This window comes from Scylla paramamosain, chromosome 36 (genome assembly GCF_035594125.1).
Source record: "Scylla paramamosain isolate STU-SP2022 chromosome 36, ASM3559412v1, whole genome shotgun sequence".
NCBI lineage: Eukaryota > Metazoa > Arthropoda > Malacostraca > Decapoda > Portunidae > Scylla > Scylla paramamosain.
Window position 1 is genome coordinate 6,401,424 of NC_087186.1, and position 18,069 is coordinate 6,419,492.

At 37.7% G+C, this 18,069-nt stretch overlaps 1 protein-coding gene across 5 annotated transcripts in view; it reads right to left on the reverse strand.

The window, feature by feature from the left end:
* Positions 1 to 18,069, reverse strand: part of LOC135090757 (protein vav-like) — a 38,827-nt gene that overhangs the window by 13,313 nt on the left and 7,445 nt on the right. The window contains exons 5-15 of one of the 5 annotated variants that reach the window (XM_063987812.1): positions 12,967 to 13,066; positions 11,143 to 11,202; positions 9,829 to 10,014; positions 9,330 to 9,536; positions 8,445 to 8,564; positions 8,086 to 8,205; positions 7,781 to 7,890; positions 7,354 to 7,405; positions 5,996 to 6,061; positions 3,758 to 3,960; positions 3,239 to 3,359 (exon numbers count right to left, since the gene is read on the reverse strand). In XM_063987812.1, coding sequence (XP_063843882.1) covers positions 3,239 to 3,359; positions 3,758 to 3,960; positions 5,996 to 6,061; positions 7,354 to 7,405; positions 7,781 to 7,890; positions 8,086 to 8,205; positions 8,445 to 8,564; positions 9,330 to 9,536; positions 9,829 to 10,014; positions 11,143 to 11,202; positions 12,967 to 13,066 — 1,345 coding nt within the window. Of the gene's footprint in view, positions 1 to 3,238; positions 3,360 to 3,757; positions 3,961 to 5,090; positions 5,112 to 5,995; positions 6,062 to 7,353; positions 7,406 to 7,780; positions 7,891 to 8,085; positions 8,206 to 8,444; positions 8,565 to 9,329; positions 9,537 to 9,828; positions 10,015 to 11,142; positions 11,203 to 12,966; positions 13,067 to 14,935; positions 15,102 to 18,069 lie in introns of all 5 variants that reach the window. The other 4 variants (XM_063987811.1, XM_063987813.1, XM_063987814.1 and 1 more) reach the window with 4 other exon arrangements.

Genomic DNA, 18,069 nt, shown 5'->3' on the forward strand with positions numbered 1-18,069 from the left:
TCTATTCAAGCCAACAGCAAGCTTGCAAAGCCAGACATTGGCTAAATGGGAAAAGTGAGTGCTCATAGAGATATAAGGATTCCACCATCGGTTCTTGCATCAGGAGAGCACTCATGCACTGTAGCACTTGGAAACAGATACATCAAGAAATTGAATATTTCATCCAAGTGTTAATAAACAATGGCTTCAGTGGAAAGGGCATCCTCCACTGGACAAAGATCATGGATAAATGATACAAAAAAAAGTCAAGAAACTAAAAAGACAGAAGAAATCAGGATTTACTACAAGATGACATTCTTAACAGCATACAAGGAGAACAAGTGAGTCATGAAACAAATGGTCAAACAAAACTTCAAATCTTCCACCAATGAAAAAAAAGACAATCATGATTTATTACAAGCCAATTACTACTGAATACCAAAGATAGCAAGACCTCCAAAGTGACATATCATTATTTCATAGTTTCACATGTAATCAAGGAAACTATGAAGTCTTCCCTCCACTTAAACTGGAAAGACAACAATGAGGCTATTCTAGTGACCTCCCTTCCCCCTTGCATCTGAAGCATTAAAAAGCCACTTTTAAGAAAAAACACAACATTAACATAACAAGATTCTGGAGGACAACACTGATATTGTGACACAAGATACCTTCCTATCTTGAAAGCACTCAACACCAAAGAGATTAATCCAGAGCTAAACCTGCAAACTCAAGACCTCTAAGCAGTGGTGGTATTAAAAAAAATTAAGAACAGCTTCTCTCACTAACAACAGGTTCTCTCACTACCACAGTCTCTAGCAACAAACTATGCTGGCTGGCCCGATATACATGCAAAGGTTGATCTTTGGGTTGCCACATGCTAGAATTTAGCAAGTGAAATCGTTCATTTTAGTTATTTTCCCAACTTTAGTTTCCAAACTAGCTGCAGTGGTGTCTGCAGAAATGGAGATGTAAACAAAATGTTTGAATCAGTGATGCCACATTCCCTTCCCCTTCATTACTGAGACTCAGTGTTACCAACTCCAAATAACTTGGGAAATATAGTTAATGTTCGTCTTGAACCCGGTTTTGTCTCCACCCAACATCAAATCTGGTTTTAGTCTTGTTTTTGACTATAAAAAAAAAAACCAGTAACAGATCTATGAGGGGTCTACCAAAATAAGTTATAAGTAAAAGGTGTCCATGGAAAAAAAGATTGAGAACCCCTGATTTAAGCTAACAACCAGTTCTCGGGGTTAATGAAATTCCAAGAACAGGTTCTTATGAACCAGTGCAAACCGGCAGAATCCTAATCCTATTACTGCCTCTAAGCTCTGCCGAGTTTGTGTAAGACAAGTATAAACAGCTCCACCAGCCAGCATGAAGCTGCACCAATCACCCAATCAGAAGTAACACTAATCTGGTGACCTGCTACCATTAATTGTAACTGTTGCCTCAACCAAGACTTGATCTAGGCCAAAAGTTTCTTCATATTTTCCAATATCTTTGTTCAAGAGGTTTTTGGTTGGGAACCATATCAAACACCTTGCTAATGTCCATGTATATTACGTCATTATCCACAATATTTGCTGCCTCACAGACTTTACTGTAAAAACTCAATAAGTTTGTAAAATATAATTTCCCCATCCTGAAGCTTTGCTGCAAATCCTTTATCCATTTATGCTAATCAAAACTTTCTCTACAATGGGGACCTGTGCAGTGGCTTCCACCAGATGTTTCATCGGTTGCTGTCATTGGGATGAAAAGACTCCCCTGATTACCTTGACTTTCCTATGTCATGGAAGAAGTTCTTCATCAAATTATCAGCATACACAATGATTTAGTCAATAAACTTCATAACAAAAATGCATGAGATAACCATAGTTGTAATATCCTGAAAACCAAGACAGATTGTTCAACATCTTTCAAGACAGCAAAGTTTTTTCTCTGATATAAAAAAAAATATTGCCTAAAAAGGGTCTCATCTGTTTCTAATAATCCTTAATTTACATTAAAGTCTTTGAAATGTACTCATTTTTAAAACAACAATACAGTGGAACCTTGGTTCTTGAACTTAATTCGTTCCTGAATGCTGTTCAGAATTCGAAACATTTGGAAAGTAAAACTATTTTCCCTGTAGGAATCAATGTAAAATGGATTAATTCATTCCCTGACACGTGTTTTAGTGGCTTATGACAGACGTTCCCACTGCCAAAATATCCCCTCCACAACATCTCCAGCTCAGAAATTATTTATCCAGAAAGGACATATTGAATTAACTTGGTGACATGGAACTGATCACAAGATATTGTTTAGAGTTCAGACCATGCAGGTATTCTCTTTGTCACTGATCTAGTGAGAGCAGCCTTAAAGAATGACACAGAGAGGAGCAACCCACTTACCACCAAAATTAAGGTGATCATAACACTTAGACATTTTGCTGCTGGGAAAAGATACTGGGAAAATACAGTTGTGCAGTAGTGATGGCATTGTGGGTCATTAAGAATGGCTCAGGATTACTCCTGAGCGAGCCAAAAACTGTTTTGTTTGCACTGAAGCTGTCCAACAGGATCACATATATCTTATTTCAGACTGAATTACTGTCTTACCCATTGTGTCTCTCCTCCAAATACATAAAAACAAAAATATTTATAGGAACTATAAATTAGTAATGAATGGCAGCTTTTGCTTTTGTCTTTTAGTATATGAAATCAAGCAACTTTGTTCAAGAACCAAATTATGGTATAGCAACTGAAGCAATCATGAGTTCAAATTTTGTTTAGAAAACCGATTTGTTAGAAAAGGGAGGCATTCGTTAACTGAGGTTCCACTGTATGTCTTTTGTTGAAAAAGCTGAAAACAATTTTGTCAGCTAAGGTACATGACAGAAGGTGTCCTTAGGTTAAGATGGGCTTGTTTCTGCTGCCAGCTGTATTGCTGAATCATGCTGGATGTGAGGACTAAACACATTCGCACAGTTCTAGATGTGGCAGTGCTGCACCACTGAATTGCTGCTTTTCACTGGATGTGAGGACAAAACACACACTCACACAGTTCTAGATACAGCATCACCACATCATTGCAATGCACCAGATGTGAGGACAAAGCACACACTCACAAGTTCCAAGCCATGCATTCAGAATAAATAAGCATTTTTTCAGTGTTTTTAATACCCTGAGTTTTGCAATCCTCAAGTTTAGCAATATGTCTTGAGTAGAAAGCAAGTGCAAAACTTGAGAGGGTACTGTACTTTACTTACCTGAAAAATGGTCCCCTTGAGCAGCTTGTTGCATATCATACATCTGGTGGTGGGTCTTGAGAAGGTAGTTATGGAGAAGGTGTGTTCCATTTCTCGATTCTTGGCAGGATTGAGGTATTCTCTGCAATGCCAGTAACCTTTAAGAACACTTGGGTACACATTGTCAGCCTGGACTAACTCAGAAAATTTAAAGGCAGCTACTTAGATCTCATTGACATCATTCATATACTTGGCTTAAAATTAAATTACTTTCATGACCAGCATACAGACCCTATTTCAAAATATTTAACTGTACTATCTCTTGCATTTAACAGGCTGCAGTGGAAGTTACTGGATTTCCAAAAGTGTTTTCATGACTACTGTGTTAATTCAAGGATGATTCTGCATCACCAACTTGAAAAACATGCATAAGATTATGTAAACAGTCTTGGATTATAGTCCTGATGCGAGACCAAAACACTGAAAAATATAGGCCTATGTTACTTTGTACAATTTTCCTTCCAGCACCAAGGAACTCACATGGCATCACTGATATGCTTCATCCACCTCTCCTTGGAGTCACTGTCCTTGGTGAGGATAGTGTATGCTGCCTTGTTCACATCCACCACCAACAAGAAACTGTTATGCCGTCCCTTGGTGCTGCCTCCCTGGCCTGCTGCCACAGAGTTGTCAATATGACAGTTCTCCAGCTTCACCCAGTCCTTGAAGATGTATTTCTCATCCTGTTGTGATAGACCATCATCAATGCCTGGATGAAAGAGGTTTAAATTGACCTGATAAGTTTCAAGTAATATGTAATGAAAATTTTGAAGTGTAAAGCATTTTCTTTTAATTACCTTATATCAAGTTGATGTTTTCTTACTTTATATATATATATATATATATATATATATATATATATATATATATATATATATATATATATATATATATATATATATATATATATATATATATATATATATATATAATTTTTTTTTATGACTGAATTTTGTGAATTTCCAAAATATTACAAAGCATGTATAATTCTTTTGCTGTGAAAATATAAAACCAGGACTTTAGTAGTGAATATGTGGAAAATATTGATTCTGTGAAATTCATTAAGAGTAAATAAAAAAAAATGTAAAATCTACATACAGCTACTAAATTATTCTCCCAACACATACAAGACTTTCAGGGACAACAAAGGAAAAAAGCATGATCAATAATAGGAGAGGAGAGAGGGAGGGGGAGAGAAAAAAAAAAAAAGAGTAAGCAGGGATTAAGACACCAACAATATAAGTTTATGATTCACTACCAAACAAATATCCATACTTTCCAATCACACTAATCTTCTGTGCACACTCTCACCTACACATATTTCTGTTACAATTATGAAGTTTTAAGGTGCCAAGCCTAAAAATTTATGAATATTCTGCACTTCTTTCACAAACACAAAATCAATCTCTCTCTCTCTCTCTCTCTCTCTCTCTCTCTCTCTCTCTCTCTCTCTCTCTCTCTCTCTCACACACACCCACACACACACAAATCACTGAAATGAGTTGGAGTTATGTTGATGATCAAAAAATGTCTGAGTTTTTTATTAATATGGATAAAAGTAGATAAGGGGACAGAACAATGTGATCCTGACTCAAAATCTATTTGTATTATAGCTAGATAAATACTACACACACCACACACACACACACACACACACACACACACACACACACACACACACACACACAAAATGCAGGGGTACAAAAATGCTCAAGGGTTCTCAGCACACTTGCTCACATTACTTTTTATCACAAAATCACTTCTCACCATCACATAAATCACAAACAATGCAAAAGGCCAAATTTCTAGTTACCCCAAGCAACCTTTCCATAATCTGTGCGACCCATGAAGTTACCATGGAAGCAGGAAAGTGGAAAAAACATGGCAAATATTAACTTATTTTGTGTAAGTTGCTTTGGGTGCAAATAGTGCACTCTTGTTTTATAGTGTGAAGAACAAGTGACAAACTCAACATTATAACTAAATCTTCAACAATACAATATACACTGGCATGATCCCCACTTTTCTAAAGGGAAAAAATCCTACTGCCTTCTTTAATCAGTGGAGGGTGGACATAAATAAGCCACAATGGTTTCTGGCTACATGAGTGCTGAATGGTGCTGTTCAGATGTGAAACTGGACCTCTGGAGAGAGAGAGAGAGAGAGAGAGAGAGAGAGAGAGAGAGAGAGAGAGAGAGAGAGAGAGAGAGAGAGAGAGAGAGAGAGAGAGAGAGAGAGAGAGAGAGAGAGAGAGAGAGAGAGAGAGAGAGAGAGAGAGAGAGAGAGAGTCATGATCATACTAATATTTTATTGTAAATAATTTTTATTGAAATGTGTAAAATTTAATTTTTCTTACAAATCCCTTCTGTTATAATGAAATGGATAGCTTTATTTGCACAGTCATTATGGTTTACAAGAGGTGATCTTTTTTATTTGTTTAGAAAAGCCAGCCAAGGGATACAAAAAGAAAATCAGAGCCTGCTTAATTGCTCTTCTCTGAGAGAAATTTGTGTGGCAAAAGAGTTCCAAAAGTTGAAGCAAATTTAGTTTGAGGTAGTAAACTGAACATCTGTACCAATATTCAGGTGACACTACAGTGATGTACCTTCTCTCCTTTCTCCAGGGTCTCAGAGCAAGAGGGACAAATACCACAAAGACACACATAGCACACCACCACCACCACCACCACTGCCAGTCAGAGCTATGTTTATTGAGTACCTCCACAGACACCTCCCCCAAGGACCACCTATTGACACTATGGCCAAGGAACAGCCCAGATAGTCTCTGTCAAGGAAAGTATCATTGTTGGTTAAAACCAATACAGATATTCTACAATAACTGTCTGAGACAAGTTTTTGTTTTCTTAGATAGATGACTCACATGTGACATATATTCTGAAATAATTCATGCCTTCATAACAAAACACACACACACACACACACAAGGTGTGTGTGTGTGTGTGTGTGTGTGTGTGTGTGTGTGTGTGTGTGTGTGTGTGTGTGTGTGTGTGTGTGTGTGTGTGTGTGCACTGAAGTTTTGCTAAGATAAATCTGAATTAATAGTTTGCATACTGATAATTTTAACATGGCAACAATTTAAGGAATAATATATCCTGAAAATACATGGGTATATTAAAAGAGAAAAGAAATGGTACTTACTTGCTAAATATACATTAAGTTTTTATTTTAAAAACTTAACTTTATTATTCCACTGAATATCAATAAAGCAATAACTCCATGAAAAAGCATTGCATTAAAATTATATTCCATTAATATTACCTATATATTTCTATAATTCTTAAATTTTAAAAGTTCTAGGCATATGAGGAGTTTGTAATCATATAAATGTTGATTTATTATGCTCTCTGGTGGTACTGAGACATCCAGGATAATGACCACAGGGGACACAACAAGGCTGACAAACACCTTTCAGCACCTACTCAGCTCCTTGTAAATACTTCATTATGATACTGTTGTTACAGATGAACAGCTGCTTATGTCTGCTTTCCCAGGAAATGAAAACACTGCTGACCAATACAAAAAGATGTTCTATAAAGGTTAGTCTTAGTTGGTAAAATAATTATGTAATACATAAGAATATGAGGGACAAAGTGAAAGCTGTAATATACTGAAAAATGAGAGATAAAGTAAGTTAAGAGAATTAATAGATACAGAGAATATACTAATAAAGCTACCTATTATAAAGTACAGTGGTTTGCAATGCTTACAAATCAACAGACATGCTTTATATACTCATCTGTACAATATAACATTCTATAAGATCTGTATGTTTCCATGATGCTTACTGAAAGGACTGGAAGACCTCACTCCTCTATCCAATGAAATATTCTGTAAGGCATATGTGCTAAGATGGAATTTATCACAAGAATTGTAAAATTGTCAATTTCATAACAGAAGAAAATTTCAGCATTATTTTCAATGATAAATTCCTGGTTACATACAATTCCTGTTCTGATCAGAAAGTGTGACTCCATTCACTCTCCAACCATCTGTAACCAACAACTACAGCATCCACTGATCACTACTACTTACGAAGTGCAGAGAGCATGGACTTACTTTTGTTTGCTTGCTGCATATCACCATCACCTTGTCAAAGATGAACACATATCTGTTGTGGAAATACAGAATAAAACATGAGTAATTTCCTTATTAAGTCTTCTGTGAGTTTCTCATCTTTTTTCTTGTGCTCAGACAGTATTCTATTAACAACTCCCAATCTCTTTTCACAAGCTTTGCAAATTTACAATTTTCATGACTTTCTCAAACAAAATGTATCTGGTGAGGTTCTGGACTGTAAGCAAGAGAGAAAGAGAGAGAGAGAGAGAGAGAGAGAGAGAGAGAGAGAGAGAGAGAGAGAGAGAGAGAGAGAGAGAGAGAGAGAGAGAGAGAGAGAGAGAGAGAGAGAGAGAGAGAGCAACACAACATTCCTAATTCAAATACTTCTCTTCCTTTTTCCTCCTCGTCAATATCAAGACAGCCTCACCTTTTCCTTACTGGGTCAGAATGACGCTCAATCCTTGTCTCGCCATCATGCCTCAACTTGCCAAGGTTCTGCCAGTCATTGATTTCACTTGGCATGTCCAATATACTACTCTGAAACAACAATACTCTGTCATCTTCATAACTACATGTAACTTTTCGCAGTGAAAAATGGTAACCTGTGTCTAATCCACACCATCTGAATGTTGAGTATATTTCTACTATAAACTATGTCAGTTATTTATCTGGTTCTGTCCTGGTGAGTGAATGCATAATGGAGGCTAAAAAATGAATGATGTAAAAGCTTACCTGAAGGTCCTGTATGATCTGTAGCATCTCTTTGTCCCGCTTTGCCTCATTTATATACTCTGCCAGGTCCTTCATGGCCTCATGTGCACTCTTCAGGTCCCCCAGGTCACTGTTTGAATACTAAGAAAGATTTCCAATGTAACGAGAATTATAAGAGAAGGCAAAAATAGGAAGAAACAGCCTCAACTTTACAGTTCTGCATTCAGTCAGAAAAAAAATATGTACCACTGCCAGCATCAAAACACCTCAATTTTATCAACACTTTTCTTATTTATAGGTAAAAGTATCTTACATTTCACATCAGAAACAGAGTTAAATATTGTAAATATATTCTGTCATGGACTACGCAATAAACTTACTGGTTGGCTATGACGATCAAGCTCCTGCAGTAATAGGTGATACTTCAGGATGCGCTGGAGAGGCACCACCAAGTATCCTTTCAGTTGATGACGTCCTTCGTTGACCTCATTCTGGCACTCCTGCATTTCCACAGTGATGCAGCAATAAAAATAAAGAAGGGGTTAGATGAGCAGCAACATTAAAGACAGAATTAAATACATATGTAAAACTAAAGTGTGAAAGGTACTGTTATTTTTTATCACTATCACCCCATGGTAGAAGAGCAGCAACTATTCTGCTATAAGTAGGAATGTGAAGACAGCAGAAAACAGAACTCCATATGCCAAAGCCAAGGATGGGTGGCACTAATAGTGATAGGTGGAGGACTTTACGAGCCAAAGCAATACAGTATTCAGTGACCACAAGCATAATGGTTATTTTCTCTCGAGGTGGGCAAGCTGTGCTCACAAAAAGAGAAAGAAGGTCAGCTGATCACTCCAGAAGTTCCCCACCTGTGTGTGTTCCTCTGCTAAGTCTGCCACAATGAGTTCAGTGAAGCATGCCTCTAATATTACTTTGTTTATCATTTCACGATTTTAGGTTAGGTTAAACCCATGTGGGCCCTGGAGGTGGCTTGTCACCCCAAATTAAGATGTTACTTTGGAGTTCATTCTCCCCTCCCCTACCTTTTTTTTTTCTTTTTTTTTATCTGTGAATATGCGAACCTGTGAATGCCAAACCCGTGAATAGGCAATATATTAAGACTTTACAAGTTCAAAGCAATATTAGATTCAAACAGGTAAGAACATGAATACAACAGACCCTTTCTTGTAGATCTGACTCAGTAAGATTATCAGTAAACAAACAATAAGTACACAATACTGAAAATCATCCATGATTCTCACCTGGATAAGGTTCTTGGCTTCTTCGTTGTTGTTCATCACATCTTCAAGTTCTTGCTGAGCAGCTGCAAGGTTGGCACAGTATTCTGCATATATGATGAGCCTCTCTTGGTTTTCCAAGAAGACATCTGCAATGGTCTTTCCTGCAGAGTTGTTGTTCTGGGCCTCTTTCAAACCTTTATGCAGTACCTGGTGGATTGTGGACAGCTCCTAAAGGATAATGAGAAAGAAAAAGAAAAGCATTTTAAATGCTTTTCTACTGATGTGTTATCTTTTTTTATTTTATGAGATAAAGAAATTGTTAATTTAAGATATATTCCATATTCTTCACACAATAGTAAAAAAACGGCCATTCTAAGAAAAAGACATTTTCACCTAATGACACACCCCATTTATGCCAGTTTTAGCACCAATTGCTCTTTTCAAGCACATCAAACAAAATCTAAATAAAGGTTGCAAGAGAAAAGAGACTATATAGAATAGGTGACATTCAATAACTTACGGGTATTTTCCCAAATATCTTCTTGATCTGTTCCTCATTAAGTACCCTCCTGAGTGGTTCAAGGAACTTTCTGCAGAGCATGTTGAGGGCCTCTACATAGTTATGCTCTGTCTCAACAAGCTCCTGCAGACAAAGGTCACGTTTCCTGGAGATGTCGGGTGCCTCTGGCCGAGGTATTGTTGCATTCTGTGAAGTGAGTAGAGATGCAGGATGCTTCTTTCTTCCTTTCACTCAGGGGATTGATTGGCTTGGGTATACTGATTCATGAATTGTCAAATATGAAGAACTTCAGTTTCTGTGAGATGCGTTGACACAATCTGATGTCTTCTGACTTAGCCAAGACTAAACTTCATTCTCATTGGACATCATTCACATTATTAAAGAATATTCTTAATTAGAGCCATCAAAATAAGAATACTTTCATTGTCATTTTAAAAATGAGTTTAAATATTATAATTTATTATCCTACAGAAGTGGAAACACCAAAGGACACCTCACTTACACTTGGCTTCAACATTGCAATAAGGAACTCTGTGAAATCAAGCTGTTTATTATATTTAAAATGCTTCATAAAGAAGAGAACTTAAGCTACACAAAAATACATAAGCTGCCACTTGTGAAAACAAATGTGTATTATATTGGAGAGAGAGAGAGAGAGAGAGAGAGAGAGAGAGAGAGAGAGAGAGAGAGAGAGAGAGAGAGAGAGAGAGAGAGAGAGAGAGAGAGAGAGAGAGAGAGAGAGAGAGAGAGAGAGAGAGAGTGTCTGTAGATTAGGTCTTACCTAATGCCCTTTTTAGGTTGGTAATGCTATAAATTTTCACATAAAAGAAAAGTTGTATAGTAGTATATTGTCAAGAATTATAGGTATGTTTATGCAATTCAATAAGATGGAGGCATGAGTAGATTTTATAATTTAGAAAACTGTGGCTAGACATTAAAAGATTAATGCAGAGTTATTGATTAGTTATGCTGTGTGTGTGTGTGTGTGTGTGTGTGTGTGTGTGTGTGTGTGTGTGTGTGTACCTAGTTGTATGTAAAGGAGGGGGGAGCTATGCTCGTGTGTGTGTGTGTGTGTGTGTGTGTGTGTGTGTGTGTGTGTGTGTGTGTGTGTGTGTGTGTGTGTGTGTGTGTGTGCACTTGCTTATAGGGCCTGATCTGTAACTGTAATCATCACCTTGTGTGAGACAGAAGAGCAAACACAAATGTCAAAGCCACTACAATGAAGCCAAGAGACCACTAAGTGCTTGTGTTACAGAACAAGTTTTGCACATGAAGGGAAAAGCATGACAGGCAAGGACACAGACAATAACTTACTACATCATGTAGAAGCCAAGACAGCTCAGCCACATCATCATATACACCTTCCTCTTCTAGCTGTAAGCACATTTTTAGTGACAGGTTTTATTTGGCAAAGATGCAATTCTGTACATAGAAAGAAGATTTCAACGAAAGTTTGGCAGCACACATCCCTCCGTGAAGAATACTGAACTAGCCCCAGCCATGAGCTGCTAGTGGCTCCCTTGTAGAGAGAACATGGTTATAGGCAAAAAGGCTCCACCTTGCCCTGGGAATGTACATGTTATTTTGAAAGATTGGACAAGAAGGGGTACAAAGAAAAATACAAGAGGAAGGTATGTGAGAGACTGAGAGAAGCTAAGGTGACAGCTGGAGAGGGATCAAGAGTTTTGAAAAAGGGAATACTATTCCTTAAAAGGAGTTTTAAGGAATAGTATTCCTTGCTAGCGCTGACATGTGAATCAGAGACCTAGAGATGAAACTGGACACAGCAGTCAAGAATGCATGCTGTCAAAATCCACTGTGAGTGGGGCATGTATGTAAAGTGACAAGATAGAGGGATGAGAACACTGAAAATATGTATGAGACATGTTGCATGAGCCTGCATAGGGTGTGAATGGTGGAGAGGTAGAATGCTTGAAAAGGGAAGACGTGGAAATGGTATGGCCAGAATGAGCAGATGAAGAGCAGTTTATAGTGAGAATAAAACTGATGATTCTAACAGGAGAAAAGGGCCACTAGGAAAATAGAAATATAAAGTAATGGAATACATGTGTGAAAAAGGTGTTAGAAATGACCAAACACTTGAACAAGCAAGAAGGAAATGTCTGGACAGGGAGAGGTGGAGACTCTTTGTTGTGGCTCCCTTTAGTGAATGCTCACAGAGAAAATGTGGTACTAGGGATAAAAAGAGTTGGAATCATCCCTCCCAGAATAAATAAAACAACATGCAAAGGTGAAGGTTTAAGTCACATAATGTAACATGCAGAAACTCCCCCATCATGCAAGAGTGGTTTGTATAAACATAACTACATTCTGTTGATTGCATGCATTATGCCTTTACATTATTTTGACAGTTTAAATGAACTAAATCTGGTGATAATGATTTCCAGCATCTCATACTAACAAAAACATTATGAGCTTAAAATGACATGTTAGGTCTGCTGACTATGTATGAACAAACTAGCTTCATCAACAGAATTAAGTTTTGTTTCATAATAAAAATTAGTAAGTACAATACAATAGGTGAAAAATGCAGCTATCTGCAGTTTTAGAGATGTCTGTTTAAAGTTATATCCAAAATGTGTCCCATAAAGAACCAAACACAGAGTCACACAAACACAAACTGAAGCCTCATCACATCCTCAAGACAGCCACATGTGCAGTGTAGACAAACACAGAGAGCAGTTCAGTCAATCCCAGTGCATCCTGTCTTGACAAAGATGACATGCTTATGACAATCATTCTTCCTACCAATGCACTGATAAAAGTGCCATATTATTTATAATCAAGCATATTGGAATCCATGCATAACTACCAATTTGATATAACAAATATTACCTGTCTAAAGTACATGGTGGCAGCTTCTATGACTTGACCTAACCTTCACAATGACCAAGCCATGGGTAAATAAACACAAATATTTAACGTGTAACTGCTATCAATGTCATTACCGGTCTTGCTTTTCTACTATGACATATTTCACCACAACCTGGTGCACTCACCAACTCTCTCCTTTCTGCATCATCACCACCATAATTATACAGCCTTAATCACACAACTCTGCACACTCCACTAGAGATTCCAACTGCAGCATCTCAAATTCCCACCACTGGTACCCACCTGTCTCCGGTAGTCCAAATTGAGGTCTGAATATATTGTCAGGTCATCAGCTGCCTCCTGACCCTTTATGCCAGGGCCTTGGCCATCCCCTGCAGGGCCACTGCACATCAAAACAAAACATAAATATCTGCTACCACATCCAGTTACTCAAAAGGGAGACTAAAGGATCACATGCTAGAAGAATGTAGGGTTCTGATGTCTGATGCCAAAGTATAATTTCACTGTAAGGAAGTCAAGTATAATGATTCTTGGACACATTACATAACCTTTGTAGCATCCAGGTATTCTTGAAGCAAATGAGGATTTTGAGTAAATCCAAGATTGGTGCATGTCATGCCATGGTGGTGAAGTCATCTGTGCACATTTTACTCACAACTGAAAGGTCCAGAGGAAGGCAGAGCCTGTTTGATGGGGTTTTGTTTTATGCTATAACCTTTGTTCCCCAAATGGAGAATAGATATGAACATCAGTCCAGGAGCTGTGACCTTTGCAGTACAACAGGAATTGAAGGCTAACAATTCCATTATTTTGTCTAGGTGTACATTCAGTCTCTCCGTGTGATGACATTTGTTATATAAAGCAAAAAAATCATCAGTGCCATATGACAAGAGTGGTAAATAGACAACTTCTCAGAATAATCAAACATTGCATGGCCATGACTGCATGAATGAAACATTGAGTCATTTACAGTTACTGCTAGATAATTAAGTATGTTCTATGACTCATTATAAACCATACATTGTAATACTCTTGTATTAATACAATCACTGCAGAACACCATTACTTCCAGCATGGATAGTGACATATATATGTAAAACAAAACAAATACAAATCATGCAAAATATTGGGAAATGGATGAACTTATTATGAGGGGGAACTGTATCACACCATGGCTACCACTTAACACTTCCTTACTGACAGTGTTATCATTAACTGGAATTCCATATTCCCTCACCACTATGGTGGTAGCTGCTGGGGTTCTGCTCTGAGTAAAGTCTGAAGTGCTGTTTTATTGAGCATTTCACAGATAAAATCCACGTCTGGTGTGCACAATTAAATTTTTTCCCAAGTAACGATGTATAATTCAACTACAATTAACTAGTCAATTGCAATTAAGAGATGGACAAAAAAAGAGTAAACCAAACCAACTTCCCTTCAAATACAGCCGAGACCCAATAGTATTTCAGAATTTTTTCACTTTTCTGTAACAATTCCAACTGTTCTGGATTGTTGTGAAAACATGCATGATATGATGTACTGATGGGAGCAAATAATCATGCGCACCTTCATTCATAGCAATAAGTAACATATAAAAATAAAATAAAATAAAAAACAATACAGCTATCAGAACAATTAATCTCCTGTCTATCTTGCAACACAACTCAATAACATAACTATTGTGGCAATCTGTATGATAGAGGGATATGAGGATAAAATGATGGAAAGAAGTAATCATGGTAACATTTCAGTAACCATCAACATCACATCTCTACTGCAAGGCTCTATATAGATCAGCTTTCCATAACCACTGTAATACTCACAGAACAAGAAAGGAGAAACATGACATTACATACACAAAAGTTTACAGTCATCCATCCATATAAACATATACACTAAATACATACATATACACATACATACATACATACATATTTATACATATACACAATTAGCCTTAACAATATGAAGACAGCAAAAAATAAGATCTCAAAGGATGATGCTAACTTAAGACAAAAAGGAGAGCAATGGGAAAGAGCATGTCTATTTGCGTGAGATTCAAGTAAAATAAATACACTTCACAACAAGTCCACATAAAAATCCAGGGAGTGTGATTGGCCAGGAGAGAGAGAAAAAAAAAAAAAAAAAAAAAAAGAGGACAAGAAGAGGAGAGGTCAGTCAAGATCAAGCAAAGCTACAATTATGAGAAATAGGTACTAGTGGAGTATTCCATTAGTGGCTGGTCTAATACCTCCTTGGGCTTCAGAGTCACATAACAGAGGGACTCGTACGCTGCCTCCTCAGAGCTGTGCAGCCTCCGGGAAAGCAGGCTCAGAGGGGTATGCTCTGAGATGCAGCTGAGCCCCTCTTCCCCATCGGAGGCAATAGTGGGGGTACTGGGGGTCTCCATTATGTGGCTGGAGGACATGGAGGAGGAGAACAGGGAGAAGAGGAGGAATAAGGTGTCAGAGGGATTTGCTACACTTCATTCATCATCATGAGGTAAAATTGGCCTCCTTCATTTATTTCAGCTGAATGAGTGGTACACTTCATGGTTTGTGAATAAACTGTTCATGTTGTGTATAAAAATCAGCATTCACAAGTTAGTGCAACAAAAATAATCAGGCATTTTCATAATAATTAAGGAGTGCTGGCAAACTTAAGAGGAAAAGGACCTCAGTTCAATTGCACTAAAAGGGTGCAATAAGAGTATAATAGAGACAGCTATGAGAATATTTTTTCTGCACTGCCTGTCTGATTGATCTACAATGGAGGTTCAAACACATTTTACCACAGGTTAATGAACACAGTGTAGAGAACATGTCTCAGGATGTAGTATTTCCTTGTGGTGGGCCAGTTCTGAATTTTGAGACGGCCTCTACAACTCAAAGGTGGCCAGTAATGATGATGAGGAGTAAAACAAAGAAAAGAGGATAAGAGGTGTTATGGAGACCTGGGACATGTTCCTCAGAGGCTGACTGAAAAAAGGATTAAGGGTCCCACAAGGGGCAGTGCTTCACTACTTGTGGATACTTAGCAAAAAATATAGTTTTCAGCAGTGAATCAGATAAAAACTACAAGAGCTGTCCTTCAGAATGTGTTGCTTTCAATATATACATCACCTCCCAATGTAATAATAAGTTGTATTTGTAGTGCATAGTGTGTAATCAGAGATGACACATGTAGATGGAATATCTTCATGATTGTACCTGTATAAAGACCCCCATTGTTCCTTGTGCTTATGACAGAAACCACTTCATGGGAGTTACTTTCAATCATAAACAACACAATTATGTACTACAAGGTGATTGTAATGGGTGGCACAAGAACTCATGTTTGCTACAAGATGCATTATGTGATCAGCTGAAGACTCTACTGCTACAATGCAAGCTGAGTCATATGAGCAGGGATATTGTGTTTTTGCTGAGTGTATGCATGGGACATACAGAGAGAAAGATCTGGAGATTAAAAGGGGGCCTTCTTCTATCTTAACTACAAGAGAAGTTTGGCTAAAGTGAGGGGTGCTGGCTTCATCAGGGGCATAACAGGCAAAAATGAGTATTCATAAAATTTCTGCAAAATTAACTATACCAAGACTAAGGACCTTACACAGTGTGGTGAGTGATGGAACTATTCCACAAGTCTGAAAACACTAATGTTCTGTACATCATAATATATAAATGTGCTAAGCTTCAGGGCAACAGAGCTGCATGAAATAAAGTAAACTCCCACATAACTAACAACCCCGGGCCAGACCATCATAGCAGACATCTATAAAACAAAACAAAATATTGATATTAATAAAGACTCAATTATCAATTTCCAACTCTACTTAATCCTAATAATATATGATGTTTGACATGGAGACCTTCCACTTCATCCTTATTTCAAAATACACTATAAGATGAAACCAGGGACACCCAAAACTTACACAAGGTAACTTAAGGCTTGGTGCTGATACATGAACACTTTTGTTGTATTAAAGTTTTTGAAAAATTTCATTTACTATAAATGAGAGGAAAAAAAAAATAAATAACTAGGGTCAATTTTGTTGCAGCTAACTCTCAATGTCCACAGCCATCAAAGTGTTTCTGAGAGAGAGAGAGAGAGAGAGAGAGAGAGAGAGAGAGAGAGAGAGAGAGAGAGAGAGAGAGAGAGAGAGAGAGAGAGAGAGAGAGAGAGAGAGAGAGAGAGAGAGAGAGGAGAGAGAGAGAGAGAGAGAGAAAAGAGAGTCTCTAATGTGTTATCAGCTGATAGAACACTTGCTGCTGGGACAATCTACACCTTCAGTTTTCTCTGTTTTACCAATTAAAAAGCAACAACTGTTACAGATGTGCTTAAACAGGGTATTCCTTTCTAGCCTGTTTGTTTCCATCAGGTTTATGCCTGTAAGTACTTCTTTTGGCCTGGTAGTTCTTATTCATGATCAAGTGAGTTAAGAATAAATGTTTAAGCACTGAAGAATTACAAAACATAACAATCAGACAATTGAATACAGCTGGTCTTCCTCTAACGCAATAATTTTTTTCAGCAAGGCTGTCACATTCAGGACTTCTGAAACCCCTTATTTCTCTTTGCATCCTTACTCAAAGTCCCCTTTTCTGAGCCCATTACTGGTAAAGTTTAGACACCAAATATACAATGTGGATGGTGGACTTGTTTACCTTAAAGCCCCTCCCTAACACTGTCTTCACTCTGAGTATTTACTCACTCATGGCACTCAATGCTCTAGTCCTTAACTCAAACCATTTGAAATGATGACATGATACACCTGATTCAGAGAGCTGTTCAATTTGAATGAGTGACTCACGAGTATACTTCACAATTACTCACAAGCAAGCTGCTGAGTTGTGGCGACGAATAGGCAAGTGTTTTCCATGTGAAAAGTCAGACTGGGATGGATCTCGATCACTTAAGAAGGGACTTTTCTTCTGTATTTTTAAGTGGTGTTAGTCAAAAATCCCATCATAGATACTCACATTAGGGAAAGACTGACTGTATTGAAATGTCAGCTGTAAATATTTATTACCAGCCAAAATTGAGTACTGCATGTGATATGTCACTCTACACCTCTGCACCTGAGGCTTACACCCTATATAGTCCATCATATCTGTGTGAGAAGTGAAGGATAAAACAAAAGCCATGCTGGCACTTCTCTCTCCACCAGGCTGACACAGCATCCCTCAGTGCATGTGCCACACTCCTTTCAGCAGGCAAATGCATCTCCACCACACCATACAGAAATGTAATGCACATATCATTATTTTAGTATGCAGCTTTGTGCACTCTTATTCCATGAATGTTATCACTGCTCATGGTTGTGTCAAGTGTGCATGTTGTGGGGGTTTAAGATGGGTACATATGGTGATATTTATAAGTAGTTCA